The sequence below is a fragment of the Oncorhynchus mykiss genome, chromosome 6 (assembly GCF_013265735.2).
Source record: "Oncorhynchus mykiss isolate Arlee chromosome 6, USDA_OmykA_1.1, whole genome shotgun sequence".
Taxonomy (NCBI): Eukaryota; Metazoa; Chordata; class Actinopteri; order Salmoniformes; family Salmonidae; genus Oncorhynchus; species Oncorhynchus mykiss.
This window is the reverse complement of record NC_048570.1, coordinates 46,696,989-46,721,358: the sequence shown is the minus strand read 5'-3', so window position 1 is coordinate 46,721,358 and position 24,370 is coordinate 46,696,989. Positions and strand designations below refer to the sequence as shown.

The 24,370-nt window shown below is 42.1% G+C and overlaps 1 protein-coding gene across 5 annotated transcripts in view; it reads right to left on the bottom strand.

Moving 5' to 3' along the window:
• Positions 1–12,396: 12,396 nt before the first annotated feature.
• Positions 12,397–24,370, bottom strand: part of msh3 (mutS homolog 3 (E. coli)) — a 134,028-nt gene continuing 122,054 nt past the window's right edge. For 4 of the 5 annotated variants that reach the window (XM_036980257.1, XM_021606650.2, XM_021606651.2 and 1 more), the window contains one exon: positions 12,397–13,929. In XM_036980257.1, coding sequence (XP_036836152.1) covers positions 13,848–13,929 — 82 coding nt within the window. In that variant the 3' untranslated portion in view covers positions 12,397–13,847. The remainder of the gene's footprint in view (positions 13,930–24,370) is intronic. The other variant, XM_021606652.2, reaches the window with a different exon arrangement.

Here is a 24,370-nt window from a genome sequence, read left to right as displayed (position 1 = left end):
CATTGTCCAGGTTAGGGAGGGCTTGGCCGGTAGGGATGTCCTTGTCTCATCGCGCACCAGCGACTCCTGTGGCGGGCCGGGCGCAGTGCGCGCTAACCAAGGTTGCCAGGTGCACAGTGTTTCCTCCGACACATTGGTGCGGCTGGCTTCCGGGTTGGATGCACGCTGTGTTAAGAAGCAGTGCGGGTTAGTTGGGTTGTGTATCGGAGGACGCATGACTTTCAACCTTCGTCTCTCTCGAGCCCGTACGGGAGTTGTAGCGATGAGACAAGATAGTAGCTACTAAAAACAATTGGATACCACGAAGTTGGGGAGAAAAAGGGGGTAACATTTTTACAAAATTAAAAAGCCCTCTTATATAAAAAAGCCCTCTCTATGACCTCTTATATACTATATTAGGTCCAGTCTTTGGAACTTTGGTTTTCCTAGATATGGCTACTATATTGTGATCACTACATCCAATGGATTTGGATACTGCTTTAAAACACATTTCTGCAGCATTAGTAAAGATGTGATCAATACATGTTGATGATTTCATTCATGTGCTGTTTGTCACTACCCTGGTAGGTTGATTGATAACCTGAACTAGGTTGCAGGCCCTAGTTAGAGTTTGAAGCTTTCTCTTGAGTGGCTGATGAAAGCCAGGCAATATTTAAATAACCCTTAAAATATACCTCTCTATTGATATCTGTGGTGGTTAATTTCTGTATTACCAAATGAGGAGAGAGTCAAACTTCACACACGAGTCAGAGTTATACTTAAACTACATCTTTAATAATAAGAGCTTTGCAATAGCAATGACTTTCAATGATGCACCATTTCTAATGAACCATTTAAAGTGACAACTCAATGGCTACTGAGATCTTTTATAGCAAAGATACACACCCCTAGTTGACATAACAAACCACAGATATTAGGAACAATTCACAAAGAAATACTTTATAAATGGAACGGAGTATCCTGTAGCCAAATAGCATTCGCTATAAATTATCGTTCAGTTTGGTCCCTAAAACGAGGTTCTAATCTCGTTCCTGGTACTTCATAGCACAGAACCATTACCTCATGTTCTCTGGAATGCTCTTTAGGTTTTATCACCCAAAGACATCGTAAATCTCCTCTGTCAGTGTTATCTCATAGAGGCCCATCCTCAGTAGAACACACACAATAGTTAACAGAACACTCTATTCTGTCGAATAAAACAACCATTATAATGCAATACAAGCATTATAACATAATCTTGCAATTTCCATGACATATTATTATCACATACATTATCGACATATATCATTATCACATACATTATCAAGCATTCCACATGTTATCCAGATACTGACTTAAACACTTGGTGGTTTATACTGTAGCAGCTTCCTACCAAAATGGGCTTTAGGTGAGGCAGATTAACCTGTATCCATATTACTTCAACAGTATTTAACATGAGATAGTCTCTAAGCTTTACAGGAATGTGGTTGTGAATATAACCAGCCACAACTACACCTTTGGCATTTCTGTATTTTCTGTAAATCTTATAACCATGTACAGTGCCTTGCGAAAGTATTCAGCCCCCTTGAACTTTGCGACCTTTTTCCACATTTCAGGCTTCAAACATAAAGATATAAAACTGTATTTTTTTGTGAACAATCAACAACAAGTGGGACACAATCATGAAGTGGAACGACATTTATTGGATATTTCAAACTTTTTTAACAAATCAAAAACTGAAAAATTGGGCGTGCAAAATTATTCAGCCCCTTTACTTTCAGTGCAGCAAACTCTCTCCAGAAGTTCAGTGAGGATCTCTGAATGATCCAATGTTGACCTAAATGACTAATGATGATAAATACAATCCACCTGTGTGTAATCAAGTCTCCGTATAAATGCACCTGCACTGTGATAGTCTCAGAGGTCCGTTAAAAGCACAGAGAGCATCATGAAGAACAAGGAACACACCAGGCAGGTCCGAGATAATGTTGTGAAGAAGTTTAAAGCCGGATTTGGATACAAAAAGATTTCCCAAGCTTTAAACATCCCAAGGAGCACTGTGCAAGCGATAATATTGAAATGGAAGGAGTATCAGACCACTGCAAATCTACCAAGACCTGGCCGTCCCTCTAAACTTTCAGCTCATACAAGGAGAAGACTGATCAGAGATGCAGCCAAGAGGCCCATGATCACTCTGGATGAACTGCAGAGATCTACAGCTGAGGTGGGAGACTCTGTCCATAGGACAACAATCAGTCGTATATTGCACAAATCTGGCCTTTATGGAAGAGTGGCAAGAAGAAAGCCATTTCTTAAAGATATCCATAAAAAGTGTCGTTTAAAGTTTGCCACAAGCCACCTGGGAGACACACCAAACATGTGGAAGAAGGTGCTCTGGTCAGATGAAACCAAAATTGAACTTTTTGGCAACAATGCAAAACGTTATGTTTGGCGTAAAAGCAACACAGCTGAACACACCATCCCCACTGTCAAACATGGTGGTGGCAGCATCATGGTTTGGGCCTGCTTTTCTTCATGAGGGACAGGGAAGATGGTTAAAATTGATGGGAAGATGGATGGAGCCAAATACAGGACCATTCTGGAAGAAAACCTGATGGAGTCTGCAAAAGACCTGAGACTTGGACGGAGATTTGTCTTCCAACAAGACAATGATCCAAAACATAAAGCAAAATCTACAATGGAATGGTTCAAAAATAAACATATCCAGGTGTTAGAATGGCCAAGTCAAAGTCCAGACCTGAATCCAATCGAGAATCTGTGGAAAGAACTGAAAACTGCTGTTCACAAATGTTCTCCATCCAACCTCACTGAGCTCGAGCTGTTTTGCAAGGAGGAATGGGAAAAAATTTCAGTCTCTCGATGTGCAAAACTGATAGAGACATACCTCAAGCGACTTACAGCTGTAATCGCAGCAAAAGGTGGCGCTACAAAGTATTAACTTAAGGGGGCTGAATAATTTTGCACGCCCAATTTTTCAGTTTTTGATTTGTTAAAAAATATTGAAATATCCAATAAATGTCGTTCCACTTCATGATTGTGTCCCACTTGTTGTTGATTGTTCACAAAAAAATACAGTTTTATATCTTTATGTTTGAAGCCTGAAATGTGGCAAAAGGTCGCAAAGTTCAAGGGGGCCGAATACTTTCGCAAGGCACCGTATTGCTACCACTGTATCATCAAATATGAATGTCATCTGTTACTAGCAAATTATTGATTTCATTAACCTTTTTCTTAAGCTACATATGTTAACATGAGCTATTTTAACACTTTTCTGGGATACTTGATTGTTTTTCTTGCTTTACTAAGAAGCTTAGCAAAGGTAGACATACTCGGGTTATTTATGTTAGTGCAGGGTGAGCTGCCACATTGGACTTCCTGCTAGGGCACACCACCTCAGTGCTAACAGTATTACTCTGGTTCATAAGCATATGATCACTGCATACAATAGCTGTAGGATCAGCAGTGGCATTCAGGGCAGCAAAGAGGGACATAAATTAGGTTACTTACATTGTGTCTTTCAATGCCCTTGGGATAATGTACATTTGCTGAAACAGTATGACAACTCAGCGACACAATGATAGTTATTAAATGAGCTTGGGCCAGGAGAAAGCTTAGGGCCAGTAGGTTACAGGCCAATGCTGATGGTGGACGGTAACACCCAGCAACAGTCAACAAATAACTATTTGAAAGCTTAATGCTGAAAACCAGAAAGTCAAATTGTTTGGGGACAGACTTCGTGGAGACAACCAAGCACTGAAGGTGGTCCTTGGTAAAGATTGCCACTCCACCCCCTTTGGAATCTGTCTCGTCTAAAAAGGTTATAACAAGTAAGGTTAACATCAGTGTTCAGAACACTCTTTCTTAACCATGTCTCCCACCGGTTTGGCGGTGGGTCAGTCATGGTGTGGGGTGGCATTTCTTTGGGGGGCCGCACAGCCCTCCATGTGCTCGCCAGAGGTAGCCTGACTGCCATTAGGTACCGAGATGAGATCCTCAGACCCCTTGTGAGACCATATGCTGGTGCGGTTGGCCCTGGGTTCCTCCTAATGCAAGACAATGCTAGACCTCATGTGGCTGGAGTGTGTCAGCAGTTCATGCAAGAGGAAGGCATTGATGCTATGGACTGGCCCGCCCGTTCCCCAGACCTGAATCCAATTGAGCACATCTGGGACATCATGTCTCACTCCATCCACCAACAGACTGTCCAGGAGTTGGCGGATGCTTTAGTCCAGGTCTGGGAGGAGATCCCTCAGGAGACCATCCGCCACCTCATCAGGAGCATGCCCAGGCATTGTAGGGAGGCCATACAGGCACATGGAGGCCACACACACTACTGAGCCTCATTTTGACTTGTTTTAAGGACATTACATCAACGTTGGATCAGCCTGTAGTGTGGTTTTCCACTTTAATTTTGAGTGTGACTCCAAATCCAGACCTCCATGGGTTGATAAATTTGATTTCCATTGATAATTTTTGTGTGATTTTGTTGTCAGCACATTCAACTATGTAAAGAAAAAAGTATTTAATAAAAATATTTCATTCATTCAGATCTAGGATGTGTTATTTTAGTGTTCCCTTTATTTTTTTGAGCAGTGTATTATGACAGACCAGCTAGATCTACTGTCTCCATTTCACTTTGGCCATTGTTGTGGGCCTGCCCTCCCCTCAACAGCCTCAAAATAGGCTATTTCATTTCACAAATAATATTTTATATTATTAATTTCAAACAACGGCATTAGCATGAAAATAACTTACCAGTCCAAAACTATGTTCTCTCCGTTCAAAAAATATTCCTCCATTTGGGAAAGTCCTCGATCAATTTCTTCTAAAATTGTGTGTATATCTGTATATCTAGACTTAGATTTAGCTTTCCCTGACTTAGTCGCCATACTGATTGATATATAAACAGCTGAATATGCTCTTTACCAAAAGAATGCTGTGCGCAACATGCGTGGCTCCTTCCGGTATGAATCGTCAATGGCGAATGAACCTCTTTACGCCGGAGTTTACTACATGGGTTGGTCTTCCAACATATAATCATTACATATTGCAGTTTACCTCAGCTTATTAGCTATCTACCCAGCTAGATTTCAAGACGATCAGTGGTCATTGGGTTAAAATAGTCAATCAACGAAACAGGGGTCATATCATTGGTGCACAATGATGTCAATACTTGTCTTCAAATCGGTTTATTTCAGTCAATACGTCCCGCGAAATGACCCATTGGTTTGGTTGTGTTACAAACAAACCAGTTGATTGCAATGAAACCAAACATGACTGGAAAAGTCACCTTTTGTGTGTGTATTTACCTCGAATGTGTCGTCGAACATGGAATGAGACGGAATTCACGACACAAGCGGTTCACAAAATGTTTCGTGTTAGGCTATAAAAATTGATTTTATCAAACAAAAGACCATTCATTGTGTAACAATGAGCATCTGGATTGCAAAACAGAGGAAGATCGTCAAAGGTAAACAATTTATTTTATTGCAGTTTGTGATTTTGTTACGCCTGTGCTGGTTGAAATAGTTGTTTTTTATGGGGCTCTTCAGATAATCGCATCGTATTCTTTCGCAGTAAATCCTTATTTAAATCTGACAACGCAGTTGGATTAGCAAGATTCTCGGCTTTCAAAACATGTGAGACACTTGTATTTTCATGAATGTTTAATATGACTATTTATGTCACCGTATGTTGTCGAATTTCATCCCGCTACCGTGTTCGGTGCGCAGAGAGGTTAACATGCAATGGTCACGCCTCTCACCCCATGTTAGCTAGCGTCCTTAGCAAGATTCTCGGCTTTCAAAACATGTGAGACACTTGTATTTTCATGAATGTTTAATATGACTATTTATGTCACCGTATGTTGTCGAATTTCATCCCGCTACCGTGTTCGGTGCGCAGAGAGGTTAACATGCAATGGTCACGCCTCTCACCCCATGTTAGCTAGCGTCCAAAAGATTGGTACATAGGTCCCTCTCTTCACACAAAACATATTTGTGGAGAAGGTGGAAAGTTTTAAGTTCCTCGGCGTACACATCACACATCACACACATCACACACAAACTGAAATGGTCCACTCACACAGACAATGTGGTGAAGAAGGCACAGCAGTGCCTCTTCAATCTCAGGAGGCTGAAGAAATTTGGTTTCTCACCCAAAACCCTGACAAACTTTTATAGATGCACAATCAAGAGCATCCTGTCGGCTGTATCACAGCCTGGTACAGAAATGGCAAGGCTCTCCAGAGGGTGGTGTGGTCTGCACAACGCATCACCGAGGGCAAACTGCCTGCCCTCCTTGACACCTTATAGCACCCGATGTCATAGGAAGGCCAAAAAGATCATCAAGGAATTCAATCACCCGAGCCACTACCTGTTCACACCACTACCATCCAGAAGGCAAGGTCAGTACAGCTGCATCGAAGCTGGGACCGAGAGACTGAAAAACAGCTTCTATCTCAAGGCCATCAGACTGCTACAGCAATCACTAACTCAGAGAGGCTGCTGCCTTACATTGAGACCCCAATCACTGGCCACTTTAATAAATGGATCACTAGTCACTTTATACTATGCACTCTAAATAATGCCACTTAATGTTTACATGTCTTACATTACTCATATCACAAGTATATACTGTATTTTATACCATTTATTGCACTTTTCCTATGCCGCTCGGTCATCGCTCATCCATATACTTACATATTCTCATTCATCCCTTTAGATTTGTGTGTATTAGGTAGTTGTTGGGGAATTGTTAGATTATTTGTTAGATATTACTGCACTGTTGGAACTAGACGCACAAGCCTTTCGCTACACTCGCATTAACATCTACTATCCATGTGTATGTGACAAATAAATAAATAAATAAATAATAAATAATAATAATAAATAAATAAACAAATAAAATTTGATTTGCCTCAAGAACCCATAGTGTCTTCCAATATAGATTTTCCACCATTCTGAATTTAGTAAGAAATAAAACTCAAAAAGCTACTCCTCTGGCATCGAATGACCGATCTGCTCAAAACTTGATATGTAGCATCTATGGACCAATGTTACTCAATGCAACATTTTCCAGACTAGTACCTAAACCAACAATAAACATTCAGATGGGCATGACCTGGCACATAAATGCGTATAAATCAGACTCAGATATTAGTATTGGAAAAAAACGTGTGTTCCAAACACTGTCAAGACAACATATGAAAGAACATGCAGATCGACCACATGGTGGCGCTATAAAGGCACATTTTATATCACTTGATCGGTTTGACTCACACACGCTCATGGAGATGAGTGACAAATCTAACCTGTAGAGTTTGGCCACATGGTGGTGCTGTTGGAGAGGAAAAAACTTGAATGATGGCTCATTGGCTTATAGCGGTCATGTTGTTTTTGCTAGACTATTGGAAAATGTTGCGTTGAAAGACGTGCGTCCATAGATGCTACATACTGTACCAAATTTGGTGCCTATCGGTCCAGCGATTCTGGAGAAGAATACGTTTTAAATTAATCAACATTATAAAAATTGTCCAAAATACAGTAAAAACATATTGATCGATCTGTTTGATTTTGAATATTGATATTTGGCAAGCATGGTAAGGAGTACAGAAAGCATAAATAGGGAAATGTTTCCAATTTGTCCTGATGGTGGCAAAGTGAACCCACAGCTTGAACCCTGGCATTGCTGCTTGCAGCTACATTTTTAATCTTGTTCTTGATACCATGTTTTTTTGTGTGTGTTTTGACTAATATCACGTCTATGCTAATATAAATTCGCTAACTAGCTAGCTAACCAACAACTGTAACTATGTATTTGAGAGACAAGTGCTCATTGTGAAAATGTGTTTATGTTTTTAATAAACATTTGAGGCTTAATATAGTTTACATGTTATCAACAATCTAAGCCAACCCCTTCTGTTTTGCCCCATAGTTGCGCACTCGTCGGTTTTGTGGCTAAACAACCAAACCATCTATAGGCTATTTTCAGGAGGCTTAGCATATTAGGGGCGTGGCTTTCAGATAGTTATTTTGGCCAACCGTGAGAGTAAATGTAATTTCATGTTCATCATGGTTAAGTTTGTACACATACATTTTCCTTGAATAGTTTTTACACATTACATATTGTACTATAAAATTATGTTTTACATATTGCAAAAAAAGTGGAAACTATCCCAACATTGGGATGTGCATATGCTCTTAAGGGACACATACACTTGTGTAAAGCTACAAAAGTGTCAGTGTTCAACCTTTACGTGATAATACAACAGAACAGATGAACCGGCATGACATTTACTCTTACAGGTGTCCAAAAATTATTTTCTGAAAGCCACGCCCCTACTAAACCACACCTCCAGTCTTCTGATCTGACCCACTGGGTCATATCTCAATAGCCCAGCATCAACAACCCAACCTTCCTCCGTTTAAAGAAAACAACGCAAGTTACCCAATACCTGCAATTTTTTGGAATGTAGTCGGCTAGAGTGTGTATGCAATGTTGATGCTCTCAGCTTGTTGGGCACTGGTGCACCGCAGTTTAGGCAGTCGAGTTGATGGAATGAAAGGCGGAGTGTGTGAGACAACCGCTTTTTGACTGATGACTCATCACCACTCTCTCTCCTAGGCCTAACGTTGCATGGCTTACATGAATTCTCTAGTTCAGTAAAAAATGGTCAACCGCATGATATCATAGTCCTACCACACATACAGTACATGCTGCACTTCATATTTGCTGTCAACTTTGGTAACACTTTACTTGATGCCAGGCGTCATAACATATTTAGACCTGTTGTCACATATATTGCGTTATTTAATGACTTTTTATGGCTGGTTATGACTCATAACCAGCCATAAAATAACTTTACTTTAATTTACACTCATGTAGTAGGTCATAACTTATGTTTATGTTATATAAAAAACAATGAAATTACCCATATTAAATTATCATTGTAATTGTGCACACATTGATGTCAGACATGCACCTAACCCAATTCTCGGTTTCTGGTGACTGGGATGAACGCAGGAGCAGATTCACAAACAGGACAAGACAACCGCTTTTTGATGAGAGATGGCTGCGGTTTTATTGTCCCTTAACCAACCGTACTATTTTGTTTGTAACTTATTTTGTACATAATGTTGCTGCTACCGTCTCAGCGATTACTCATCTTGAACTGTACGAAGAATTTCTCTACAATGAGTCAGACGGGAAGGATATACTCCAAACACTCGAACAGGCCCTCATCCCCGTCATTCACAGGAGAAAGAAACTGAGATTTCGCGGAAGGAGATCAGGGAGCCATGTGAGGATCAGGCGACGAGTGGCTAATCTGCCTTTGCCCTCCGTACTGTTAGCCAACTTTCAATAGCTGGAAAATAATTGGGACGAACTAAGAGCACGTATATTCTACCAACGGGACAAAAAGTATGTTTCACTGAGTTGTGGCTGAACGACGACATTAACAACATAGAGCTGGAAGGTTATACACTCTAAAGGCAGGATATAAGAACAGACTGGGGTAAGACGGGGTGGCGGCCTATGTATATTTGTAAACAACAGCTGGTAAACGATATCTAAGGAAGCCTCAAGATTTTGCTCGCCTTAGGTAGAGTATCTTGTGAAAAGCTGTAGACCACACTATCTACCTAGACAGTTTATCTGTATTTTTCGTAGCTGTCTACATAACACCACAGACCAATGCTGGCACTGAGACTGCACTCAATGAGCGGTACACCGCCATAAGCAAACAAGGAAATGTTCTTCCAGAGGCACCGCTCCTAGTGGCCGGGGACGTTAATGCAGGGAAACTTAAATCTGTTTTACTGAATTTCTATCAGCATGTTAAATGTGCAACCAGAGGGGGAAAAAACTCTAGACCGCTTTTACTACACACACACAGAGACGTGTACAAAGCTGTCCCTCAGCCTCCATTTGGCAAATCTGACCATAATTCTATCCTCCTGATTCCTGCTTACAAGCTAAAAATTAAAGCAGGAAGGACCAGTGACTCGGTCAATAAAAAAGTGGTCAGATGAAGTAGATGCTAAACTATAGGACCGTTTTGTTAGCACAGACTTCCGATGGCATTGGAAGTCACAACATCAGTCACTGGCTTCATCAATAAGTGCATCGATGACATCATCCCCACAGTGACTGTACGTACATACCCCAACCAGAAACCATGGATTACCGGCAACATTCGCACTGAGCTAAAGGGTAGAGCTGCCGCTTTCAAGGAGCGGGACTCTAACCCGGAAGATTATAAGAAATCCCGCTATGCCCTCCGACGAACCATCAAACAGGCAAAGCATCAATACAGGACTAAGATTGAATCGTATTACACCGGCTCCGACGCTCGTCAGATGTGGCAGGGCTTACAGACTACAAAGGGAAGCACAGCCGAGAGCTTCTCAGTGACACAAGCCTAAAAGATGAGCTAAATTACTTCTATGCTCGCTTCGAGGCAAGTAACACTGAAATATGCATGAGAGCATCAGCTGTTCCGGACGACTGTGTGATCACGCTCTCCGCAGTCGATGTGAGTAAGACCTTTAAGCAGGTCAACATTCACAAGGCCGCAGGGCCAGACAGATTGCCAGGACGTGTACTCCGATCATGCGCTGACCAACTGGCAAGTGTCTTCACTGACATTTTCAACCTCCCCCTATCCGTGTCTGTAATAGACACATGTTTCAAGCAGACCACCATAGTCCCTGTGCCCAAGAACACTAAGGTAACCTGCCTAAATGACTACCAACCCATAGTACTCACGTCTGTAGCCATGAAGTGCTTTGAAAGGCTGGTCATGGCTCACATCACCACCATTATACCAAAAACCCACTCCAATGTGCATACCGCCCCAATAGATTTACAGATGATGCAATTTCTATTGCACTCCACATTGCCCTTTCACACCTGGACAAAAGGAACACCTACATGAGAATGCTATTCACTGACTACAGCTCAGCATTCAACACCATAGTGCCCTCAAAGCTCATCACTAGGACCCTGGGACTAAACACCTCCCTCTGCAACTGGATCCTGGACTTCCTGACGGGATGCCCCCAGATGGTAAGGGTAGGTAACAACACATCCCCCACATGGGGGCCCCTCAGGGGTGCGTTCACAGTCCCCTCCTGTACTCCCTGTTCACTCATGACTGCAAGGCCAGGCACGACTCCAACACCATCATTAAGTTTGCAGATGACACAGCAGTGGTAGGCCTGATCTCCGACAATGATGAGACGATAGGGAGGTCAGAGACCTGACCGTTTGGTGCAAGGACACCAACCCCTCCCTCAATGTGATCAAGACAAAGGAGTTGATTGTGGACAACAGGAAAAGGAGGACCGAACACGCCCCCATTCTCATCTACGGGGCTGTAGTGGAGCAGGTTGAGAGCTTCAAATTCCTTGGTGTCCACATCACCAACAAACTAACATGGTCCAAGCATACCAAGACAGTCGTTTAGAGGGCACAACAAAACCTATTCCCCCTCAGGAGACTGAAAAGATTTGGCATGGGTCCTCAGAGCCCATGCCAAAGGTTTTACAGCTGCACCATCGAGAGCATCCTGACGGGTTGCATCACTGCCTGTTATGGCAACTGCTTGGCTTCAGACAGCAAGGTCCTACAGAGGGTAGTGCGTACGGCCCAGTACATCACCGGGGCCAAGCTTCCTGCCATCCAGGACCTCTATACCAGGCGGTGTCAGAGGAAGGCCCTAAAAATTGTCAAAGACTCCAGCCACCCTAGTCATAGACTGTTCTCTCTGCTACCGCACGGGAAGCAATACCTGAGTGCCAAGTCTAGGTCCAAGAGGCTTCTAAAATAGCTTCTACCCCCAAGCCATGACTCCTGAACATCTAATTAAATGGTTACCCAGACTATTTGGATTGCCCCCCCCCCCCCTGCCCTCCTCTATGCTGCTGCTACTCTCAGTTATTATCTATACATGGTCACTTTAATAACTCTATCTACATGTACATATTACCTTGACACCGGTGACCCACGCATTGACTCTGTACCGGTACCACCTTTTGTTATTTTACAGCTGCACTTTAATTATTTGTTACTTTTATTTTGTACGTTTTTTTTTTGTATTTTCTTAAAACTGCATTGTTGGTTAAGGGCTTGTAAGTAAGCATTTCACTGTAAGGTTGTATTCGGTGTATGTGACAAATAAAATGTGATTTGATAGGCCTTTCTGGTTTATATGGTTATGATAGTCATAACGCTTTTTGAGTTTCATAAAGTTTATTTTCTTAGTCTAAGTAAAGTAACACAATGTTACTCAAACGGTATCACTGAAACTAAATCAGACATTAAAAATGGAAGATCATTATTTCATTAGACAGTGAGTTTCGCACTAGAGAAATGAACACAAAGATTCAACAGTCTGAATAAAGTTATTTTTTTATTGAATTGTACAAGCCTGAATTCATTCTACCCACACAGCCTGAATTAGGCTAGGTAACAGTCATTTTAGATAACATTCCACTCCTGTCACTTGCCAAATGACAGGAGTGGCAAGGAGTAGAATGATAGCTAAACAGACTGGCACCCAGACTAAATCTGAATTAGGGATTAACATGGGTAACCAGGAGCCGGGGACTGTCCCGGGGACGCTATTCACATTTCAACCAAAAAATGTAAATGACAAGACCTGGGAAATTACAAAAATATTACCCAATGTTGGAACTAATGCATTTCCACAAAATACACAACATACGCAGCATCAGATTAGCAGAAAATAAAATAGCACATTATCCAAAACAGGTTGCCTTTAGCCTAGCGCATTTACTTCACACAAAGTCGCCATGAATTCAAAGCACACTGCTGAACTGCACACGGGACCTGAATGCAGTTAATAAACCCTACAGGAAACCCCTACAGTAACCTATAAAATAACATGTGCCTCTTTGAGCTGTCATTGTGTCTCTTCAGACAGTCTCAAATTTGCTAGGCCTATGCAAAATTCACTACATAGGCCTCTCTGTCACAGACATGAAGTCTGAACAATTCAGAGAGGCATGAGGGAAAACTACCTTCTCCTGTCCTAGAGCCTAGGCTATTTTCCTATCCAGTCCCAATCACACTGAAACCAAAATCCTAAATCCTGTCTCAAATGCAAATTCCTGACTTCATTCTGTAAACCATAGGTTGCATTATCAAAGCACGTCTCTCGCCTATGCTTTGTCAAAATAACGCTATCCCCTGCTTCTCTGCGCGGTCTCATACTGGATTCACAGCAAGCGTTCAGCCATGCCATTAACGCTATGAGTTTCCCTAACCATAGATAAACTTGCTGTTTCAGCTGGTATTGACCAACAATCTATGTGGTAACTGGGTACCTTTAGGTATTTACTTACTTTAATACAATTAAACTACCTGGTACCAAAGAAAAACTACAGACACCCTGGTTCAAATCCATGCTGTGTCATAACCGGCCGTGATTGGGAGTCCCATAGGGCGGCGCACAATTGGCTCAGCGTCACCCGGGTTTGGCCTGTGTAGGCCGTCAATGCAAATAAGAATGTGTTCTTAACTGACTTGCCTAGTTTAATAAAGGTTCAATAAAAAAAATGACTGGGTTTAGAGATAGGTCTCGCATCACTGGCCCCGCTAATCCGCCGCGCACTTGCATGTGCTTTGGCATTTAATGGTGTGTGTGTCCATTTTCTATAGATACAGAGATTAATGCTGTTCCTCCTGTTCCCTCAGGGCTTTAGTCCTTCCTGAGTCAGGGCTAGAGAGACTTTATGGAGAACACAAGAGGACAAACCAGGCTTAGAGTCACAACGGCCAGGGATTTCTGAGTGTGTGTGTGCACATTCGAGTGTGTGTGATCAGGAGTTTAGCTGCACCCAGTCCAAAAGAGCCTTTCTGTCGTCGATGCTCCACAGTTCAGCAAACAACCTCTTGCTCTTTCTAGAGAGACAGATAGAGAGAGAGAGATCAGAGAGAGAGATCAGAGAGGGAAAGAGAGAGAGAGATCAGAGAGGGAGAGAGAGAGAGAGATCAGAGAGGGAAAGAGAGAGATCAGAGAGGGAAAGAGAGAGATCAGAGAGGGAAAGAGAGAGAGAGAACGAGAGAGATCAGAGAGGGAAAGAAAGAGAGAGAGAGATAGAGAATGAGAGAGAACGAGAGAGTGAAAGAAGTGGGTTAGAGGTAGGGGGAACACAATAGAAAAGTGGTTTTAATTCGATCCAATATAATTGGAGGCCAACAGAGAATTATATGGAATTATTCTAGTACAAATGTTTCAGTCTTGAAGTAAATCCATTCAGTGTGTTCTGAAATTTTGCCCAATATCAAGCCCCTCGCCATTTATGTAGATCTGAAAGGACTGATAAGTGTGCGCAATATGGTAGAATCAGAGTGCAGCCGGACCAGATAGTCACATATAAAATGCTACGTTCTGAAAAGTATGTTTTACACTCATGGATATATATTCCTTTGCTACTACTGGTATGCAATTGACATTTGGCGAAAGTTGCAGGTGGAAATGTTACTAGAACCTTTAAAGGAATGGGCTGATGTCAGGATGGTGGAACATGCAAAAACCAATCTGATTCTTTGAGAAATAAGACACCGGTCCCCAGGGGTGAACTGAGCCTTGATGGTAGAGGAATGAGTGGAAAGCCAGTACTCTACTGCACCCCACGGGCTCTGACTGTCTGGCACGAGACACACATTTCATATGGAAGGGATTACATGGTGTGTGTGTGTGCCTCTGCTAACAGGTAATACCTCTGCTAACAGGTAATTCCTATGGGAGACTGACTAAACTAGCTCTGTACGCCCTGGCCTGCGGGTTGCCTGACACACGCACACCCTGCAAAATAACTTGATCTAATTAGGGGAATGATAATTTCATATTCCGCAATAGTTAAATCTGAGTTAGAAATTAAAATTAAAGAAAAATAAATCACTATTTTAGAAAAAGCACAACATCTTTATATGGTAAAGAAGAAAATACAATTTTGAAGTGAGCCAACAAATACAGGTTCATCTCAAATAAAGCCTAGTACTTAATGGCAAATAAACCTGGTAAACATCTTGCAGCCCTCACCAAATCAGTTTAATTTAAAAAGATAAAGATACAAATGCGTTAATTACAAAATGTATTTCAGAAGAACAGAATATGAGTTGGCCTACTGTATGTTATCTGGCAATGGGCAATGCCATAGTCTGTAGGTGTGTTCATATAGCTGACAAGATATGCGTAGAAGTCCCATTCCATTATTTTATATGATATGAGTTTCTAGTAAGAAGAATATAATTGAACTTAGTTGAATAAAATAGAAATTATATTTTTCCCATTCCAGAGCAAGTGCGCATATGAAAAGTCTAAGTTGAGCATAAATGTGATCATTTCAAACAGGTCTATATGCTACATTTAGAGTTATTTGGCAACTTTAGTTGTGAATGATACAAACTTTAGACTGTCTTAGAAATTAAAACATATATGGGATGCATGATGCGACAATACGCTATTGATCATTTGAGAAAGTCACAAAAAGCTCTTCCTTGCTAGTTTCAATTTAGAATGGCCCATTATCAAACGGGCAGGAACAAGGCATTCGAATAGCGAATGGAGGCCGCTTTCCCACCGGCAGGCTACTCCGGTTATTTCACTTCATGCCTCAACCACTGTTTGAGGAGCATGCAGCCTCTTGCTGCTCGAAAGGTGATATTCCGCCCAAACTCTGTATGCCGTGCGCCCTCCAACCATGTTCCTGCAGCCAGCCAGTGGTTCATATGGGAAACCAAGTGAAATCTGTTCGGGAACATTGATAGTAACATGTTTTCACAACAAACATATTTCATTAAACTGTTGACTGCCCCCATCTCTGCATGCTCCAGAAAGGAATTGAAGGTGAGAGAAGAGATGAAATGCATGATGGTGAGATATTCTGTTGCTTAAAGTAATGTGTCAGCCTATTAATTATGAAAAAAAAAATGTTTTATCAATAAACCAACAGCTTCGCCTAGGCCTAGAAGTTCTCTCCCACACTCAAATATATACATTTTTGAGCGTAGCACAAGGTAACTAGTCCACCCAGTATGCATAATAATACAGTCCACACTCAAAGGTGAATATCAGTACCAAAGAAACTTAAATCAGTAAAAAAAACAAAATATATATATCCTGTTATGTGTAATATGTGGTGCACTATGTCACAACCATTATTTTTATTCTGTTTGTTTTTTTGTGGGGGGGGGGGGTCCTGTACGTAAAATAAGGTATGTTTTTAAAATGATTAATACTTTTTTTTTTTTATTCTAAAAACCTGTTTTCGCTTTGTCATTATGGAGTATTGTGTGTGGATTGCTGAGCATAATTTTTTATTTAATCAAGAGACAACATTCACAAATTCTACAGCACAACGGCATGTCTTAAGTGTAAAACTAACAATGACTCAATAAGAAGGTAGCATGGCGGTTCAGAATGCCTCGTGAAAAAGCATATAAATTAATGTCCCTAAAACTGACTAAATAATAGTACCTCTACGCTGATCTGCTCACTCGTGTGCAACAACATCCACACTGGATAACTCAAAACAGCTTGTAAAGGCTAGAGAATTGTATAGACAAAGACAACCAACACAGTCAACACCAAAACATAGCAGAGAGTAAACACAGAAAGAATAGAGAACCAAACTCTAAAGGAAAATGAAGAGAGACTCTTTCACTGACACGGATGACCTTTTTCACCACCCTGTACGGTAAGCGTGGAAACCGAATTGCTAAAATCTATAAATGATAAATTAGGCGTGCTTGGGCGTAAAAAGATGGAAGGCGAGCCTTTCAAATGAGAAAAATAAACTAAAAAGCTGAAACTAAACTGTCATGTTATTGAACTTAAAATAGAGAACAAGATAAGAGAATACCTTATTTGATATACAGACAATATCAAAGCGCGAAAATTTGGTGCTCTGGAGTTAATTATTTTATATATATTTTTCAAGGAAATAATAAAATACAACAATTAATACTTTAACTATACAGTGCCTTGCGAAAGTATTCGGCCCCCTTGAACTTTGCGACCTTTTGCCACATTTCAGGCTTCAAACATAAAGATATAAAACTGTATTTTTTTGTGAAGAATCAAAAACAAGTGGGACACAATCATGAAGTGGAACGACATTTATTGGATATTTCAAACTTTTTTAACAAATCAAAAACTGAAAAATTGGCCGTGCAAAATTATTCAGCCCCTTTACTTTCAGTGCAGCAAACTCTCTCCAGAAGTTCAGTGAGGATCTCTGAATGATCCAATGTTGACCTAAATGACTAATGATCACCTTGTGGGGCATCAAGGAAGGTGAGGGATCAGCCCAGAACTACACGGCAGGTCCTGGTCAATGACCTGAAGAGAGCTGGGACCACAGTCTCAAAGAAAACCATTAGTAACACACTACGCTGTCATGGATTAAAATCCTGCAGCGCACGCAAGGTCCCACTGCTCAAGCCAGAGCATCTCCATGCCCGTCTGAAGTTTGCCAATGACCATCTGGATGATCCAGAGGAGGAATGGGAGAAAGTCATGTGGTCTGATGAGACAAAAATAGAACTTTTTGGTCTAAACTCCACTCACCGTGTTTGGAGGGAGAAGAAGGATGAGTACAACCCCAATAATAACATCCCAACCGTGAAGCATGGAGGTGGAAACATCATTATTTGGGGATGCTTTTCTGCAACGGGGACAGGATGACTGCACCGTATTGAGGGGAGGATGGATGGGGCCATGTATCGCGAGGTCTTGGCCAACAACCTCCTTCCCTCAGTAAGAGCATTGAAGATGGGTCGTACTGGGTCTTCCAGTATGACAACGACCCAAAAGACACAGCCAGGGCAACAAAGGAGTGGCTCCGTAAGAAGCATCTTAAGGTCCCGGAGTGGCCTAGCCAGTCTCCAGACCTGAACCCAATAGAAAATCTTTGGAGGGAGCTGAAAGTCCGTATTGCCCAGCAACAGCCCCGAAACCTGAAGGATCTGGAGAAGGTCTGTATGGAGGAGTGGGCCAAAATCCCTGCTGCAGTGTGTGCAAACCTGGTCAAGAACTACAGGAAACGTATGATCTCTGCAAACAAAGGTTTCTGTACCAAATATTAAGTTCTGCTTTTCTGATGTATCATATACTTGTCATGCAATAAAATGCAAATGAATTACTTACAAATCACACAGTGATTTTTCTGGATTTTTGTTTTAGATTCCGTCTTTCACAGTTGAAGTGTACCTATGATAAAAATCACAGACCTACATGCTTTGCAAGTAGGAAAACCTGCAAAATCGGCAGTGTATCAAATACTTGTTCTCCCCACTGTGTGTGTGTGTGTGTGTATATATATATACAGTAAATACACTATACTATTCAAGTTAGGGAATGTTGTAAAATAATTGGTATTATATTTTTTACGTATAGTATTTATAAATAGATAAAAGATAGGATAATTCATGAAATAATAAATCCCCAAATACAAGGAACTGGTACACAAAGTACCCAAAGCCAAAAAGTAGGCAGTAATCAACAAGGTAGAAATAAAAACACTACAAACAAGAGGACATAAAAAAGGCACAGTATGCGACACAGGATGTTGGTGGTACCTTCATTGGGGAGGATGGGCTCGTGGTGAAGGCGGGAGCGGAATTTGTGGAATGGTATCAAATACACCAAACACATGGTTTCCTACTGCAAGTAGGCTATGCAGCCATGACAGAAAGTTGAACGCAGTCAGAGACTCACTGATGCAGCACCACCCCATCAAGAGTCTGAGCCTGCCTGGTAGAGTAGGCCCAAAAGTCTAAGCCCCCGAATGGGTGAGCATAATATACTAGGATTTTCTCAAAGCTGCTAATGAGAGTGGAGTACCCGCAGGTACTGGCATTGCTGGCTACACTGGCTGCAGTAACCCATGGGGAGGGAGTCACACTCGGACAATCAGAGAGAGCATATTATTGTGGCCATGGTGGCACAGAATAATCAAAATGGTCTAACTGCACAGAGGTTCTTGAGAAGATTGGTCATAACGGTGGACCAGCGTGTGTGGGTGTTGGGGGGGAAGAGCTCTATAAGCTAGGACTAGATATTGGTTAATTAAATCTTCCCATTCCTGCTCAATTTGTAAATAGCCAAACTGTTTTACACATTCACGCATCTTCCCTTGAGTTGGGGCCCGGGATGGAACAACTGTTGAAAATGTTAGCTTGTGTTTGTGTGTGCGAAAGGTCGATCTATGGGTGGAAGGAGAGAGGGGCAGAGGTGTTTGTTTGGATGGGGTGGGTTGAGTGAGTCTATGCATCCCACATCTGTTGACAAAATGTAGAATTCATACTGCCAGCCCTTGTTACAGGTGACAATCCTTCGTAGAAGTGCTGATATTATTATGCAAATTATTCGTCAATTGTGGGAATAAATTAAGATATGCAATGTTTTTTTATATATACATTTTTAAATAACTAGATGCAGTAAAACAGAGGTGAAGGCGTTCAAAATGCTGTTGGCTGAGAATCTGGTTCTGTACTGTAAGTGGCAACGTGCTATTTTTAAAGGATCAAACCAAATGTTATTGGTCACATACACATATTTAGCAGATGTTATTGCACGCGTAGCGAACTGCTTGTGTTCCTAGCTTCAACAGTGCAGTAGTATCTAAACATTCACAACAATACACAAATCTAAAAGTAAAAGAATGTAATTAAGAAATATATAAATATTAGGATGAGCAATGTCAGAGTGGCATTGACTAAAATACAGTAGAATAGAATACAGTATATACATACGAGATGAGTAAAACAGTATGTAAACATTATTAAAGTGACTAGTGTTCCATTATTAAAGTGGTTAGTGATTCCATGTCTATGTATATAAGGCAGCAGCCTCTAAGGTGCAGGGTTGAGTATCCGGGTGGTAACCTGCTAGTGATGGCTATTTAACAGTCTGATGGCCTTGAGATTGAAAAATAGCTTCTGTTTCTCATTCTCAGGATGTTGTCCTTGATAATCTTTTTGGCCTTCGTGTGACATCAGGTGTTGTAGATTTTCTGGAGGGCAAGCAGTGTGCCCCCTGTGATGCGTTGGGCAGATCACACCATTCTCTGGAGAGCCCTACGGTTGCAGGCGGTGCAGTTGCCGTAAAGGGTGGTGATACAGCCAGACAGGATGCTCTCAATTGTGCATCTGTAAAAGTTTCTGAGGGCCTTAGGGACCATGCCGAATTTCTTCAGCCTCCAGTGATTGAAGAGGCACTGTTGCGCCTTCTTCACCACACTGTCTGTGTGGGTGAACCATTTCAGATTGTCAGTGATGTGTATGCCGAGGAACTTAAAGCTTTCCACCTTCTTCACTGCGGTCCCGTCGATGTGGATAGGGGAGTACTTCCTCTGCTGTTTTTTGAAGTCCACGATCAGCTCCTTTGTTTTTGTTGACGTTGAGGGAGAGGTTATTTTCCTGGCACCACTCTGCCAGGGAACTCACCTCCTCCCTGTAGGCTGGGCCCGTATCTCTTAAAGGCCCTAGGATCCATGTGTACAGGGATGGCCAGCTAGTCACTGGGACGACAACCCAACCTGGGATGGGGGAGGTTTTAGCTGGTGGAATATTGGAGAACAATTAGAGGTCACATGTGACGAATACAACATGTGTAGACCTTACTGTGACATGCTTACTTACAAGCCCTTAACCACCAATGCAGTTTTAAGAAAATACCTAATAAAAATGAAAGAGAAAAAATTGAAAAACAAATAATTAAAGAGCAGCAGTAAATAACAATAGCGGGGCTATATACAGGGGGTACTGGTACAGAGTCAATGTGTCAATGTGCGTGGGCACCGGTGTCGAGGTAATTATGTACATGCAGGTAGCGTTATTAAAGTGGCTAGGCATAGGTCTTAACAGAGAGTAGCATCAGCATGGAGGGGGGGTGCAAATAGTCTGGGTATCCATTTAAATAGTTGTTCAGGAGTGTTATGGCTTGGGGGTAGAAGTTGTTTAGAAGCCTCTTGGACCTAGACCTGCCGTGCGGTAGCAGAAAGAACAGTCTATGACTAGGGTGGTTGGAGTCTTTGACAATTTTTAGGGCCTTCCTCTGACACCACCTGGTATAGAGGTCCTGGATGCCAGGGAGCTGAACCCCGGTGATGTGCTGGGCTGTACGCACTACCCTCTGTAGTGCCTTGCGGTCGGAGCAGTTGCAATACCAGGCAGTGATGCAACCCGTCAGGATGTTCTCGATGGTGCAGCTGCAAAAACCTTTGGTATGGGATCTGAGGACCCATGCCAAATATTTTCAGTCTCCTAAGGGGGAATAGGTGTTGTTGTGCCCTCTTCACAACTGTCTTGGTGTGCTTGGACCATGTTAGGTTGTTGGTGATGTGGATGCCAAGGAATTTGAAGCTCTTAACCTGCTCCACTACAGCCCCGTCGATTAGACTGGGGGCGTGCTCGGTCTTGCTTTTCCTGTAGTCTACAATCAACTCCTTTTTCTTGATCACGTTGAGGGAGAGGTTGTTGTCCTTGCACCACACGCTACAGGGTCGGTAGTCATTTAGGCAGGTTACTTTAGTGTTCTTGGGCACAGGGACTATGGTTGTCTGCTTGAAATATGTTGGTATTACAGACTCAGACAGGAAGAGGTTGAAAATGACACTTGCCAGTTGGTCAGCGCATGCTCGGAGTACACGTCCTGGTAATCCGTCTGGCCCAGCAGCCTTGTGAATGTTGACCTGTTTAAAGGTCTTACATCGGCTGCGGGGAGGGTGATCACACAGTCATCCAGAACAGCCTGTGCTCTCATGCATGTTTCAGTGTTACCTCGAAGTGAGCATATAAATTATTTAGCTAGTCTAGTAGGCTCGTGTCACTTGGCAGCTCTCGGCTGTGCTTCCCTTTGTAGTCTGTAATAGTTTGCAAGCCCTGCAACATCCGACAAGCATCAGAGCCGGTGTAGTACAAGTCAATCTTAGTAGTGTATTGACACTTTGCCTGTTTGATGGTTCGTCGCAGGGCATAGCGGGATTTCTTATAATCTTCCGGGTTAGAGTCCCCCACCTTGAAAGCAGCAGCTCTACCCTTTAGCTCAGTGCATATGTTGCCTGTAATCCATGGCTTCTGTTTGGGGCATGTACGTACAGTTACTGTGGGGACGACGTCCTCTATGCACTTATTGATAAGCCAGTGACTGATGTGGTGTACTCCTCGATGACATTGGAAGAATCCCTGAACATATTCCAGTCTGTGCTAGCAAAACAGTCCTGTAGTTTAGCATCTGCTTCATCTGACCACTTTTTTATTGACCGAGTCACTGGTGCTTCCTGCTTTAATTCTTGCTTGTAAGCAGGAATCCGGAGGATAGAGTTAAGGTCAGATTTGCTAAATGGAGGACGAGGGAGAGCTTTGTATGCGTCTCTGTGTGTGGAGTAAAGGTGGTCTAGAGTTTTCCCCTCTGGTTGCACATTTAACATGCTGATAGAAATTCAGTAAAACCGATTTAAGTTTCCCTGCATTAAAGTCACTGGACACTTGGAGCGCCGCCTCTGGATGAGCATTTTCCTGTTTGCTTATGGCAGTAATACAGCTCATTTAGTGCGGTTTTAGTGCCAACCTCGCTCTCTGGTGGAATGTAGACAGCTACGAAAATGTTTTATGATAACTCTCTCGGTAGATAGTGTGGTCTACAGCTTATGTACTCTACATCAGGCGAACAAAACCATGAGACTTCCTTAGATATTGTGTACCAGCTGTTGTTTACATAAATGCATAGGCCCCCGTCCTGTGTCTTACCAGAGGCTGCTGTTCTGTCTTGCTGATAGAGTGTATAACCCGCCAGCTGTATGTTCTTAATGTCATCGTTCAGCCACGACTGAAATATAAGATATTACAGTTTTTAATGTCCCGTTGGTAGGATGTAAGTGCTTTCAGTTCGTCCTATTTATTTTCCAGCGATATAACGTTAGCTAGCAGAACGGAAGGCAAGGGAAGATTAGCCACTCGTCGCCTGATCCTCGCAAGGAACCCTGATCTTTTGCCTCGAAATCTCAGTTTCCTTCTCCAGCGAATCACAGGGATCAGGGCCTGGTCGGGTGTCTGCAGTATATCCCTTGCGTCCGACTCATTGAAGAAGAATTCCTCGTCCAATTTGAGGTGAATAAACCAAGTTCTGATGTTCAGAAGCTCTTTTCGGTCATACGAGACGGTAGCAGCAACATTATGTACATAACATTAGATCACTGTCCCACCCACATTATGCTTAACAGTGAAAATATCATGGTACAGCTATATGGACACTCAGTTATCATGGTATTTCTTAATGGTAAGTTTACAAACATATTATGGTATGTACATGTACAGTGCCTTGCGAAAGTATTCGGCCCCCTTGAACTTTGCGACCTTTTGCCACATTTCAGGCTTCAAACATAAAGATATAAAACTGTATTTTTTAGTGTAGAATCAACAACAAGTGGGACACAATCATGAAGTGGAACGACATTTATTGGATATTTCAAACTTTTTTAACAAATCAAAGACTGAAAAATTGGGCGTGCAAAATTATTCAGCCCCTTTACTTTCAGTGCAGCAAACTCTCTCCAGAAGTTCAGTGAGGATCTCTGAATGATCCAATGTTGACCTAAATGACTAATGATGATAAATACAATCCACCTGTGTGTAATCAAGTCTCCGTATAAATGCACCTGCACTGTGATAGTCTCAGAGGTCCGTCAAAAGCGCAGAGAGCATCATGAAGAACAAGGAACACACCAGGCAGGTCCGAGATACTGTTGTGAAGAAGTTTAAAGCCGGATTTGGATACAAAAAGATTTCCCAAGCTTTAAACATCCCAAGGAGCACTGTGCAAGCGATAATATTGAAATGGAAGGAGTATCAGACCACTGCAAATCTACCAAGACCTGGCCGTCCCTCTAAACTTTCAGCTCATACAAGGAGAAGACTGATCAGAGATGCAGCCAAGAGGCCCATGATGACTCTGGATGAACTGCAGAGATCTACAGCTGAGTTGGGAGACTCTGTCCATAGGACAACAATCAGTTGTATATTGCACAAATCTGGCCTTTATGGAAGAGTGGCAAGAAGAAAGCCATTTCTTAAAGATATCCATAAAAAATGTTGTTTAAAGTTTGCCACAAGCCACCTGGGAGACACACCAAACATGTGGAAGAAGGTGCTCTGGTCAGATGAAACCAAAATTGAACTTTTTGGCAACAATGCAAAACGTTATGTTTGGCGTAAAAGCAACACAGCTGAACACACCATCCCCACTGTCAAACATGGTGGTGGCAGCATCATGGTTTGGGCCTGCTTTTCTTCAGCAGGGACAGGGAAGATGGTTAAAATTGATGGGAAGATGGAT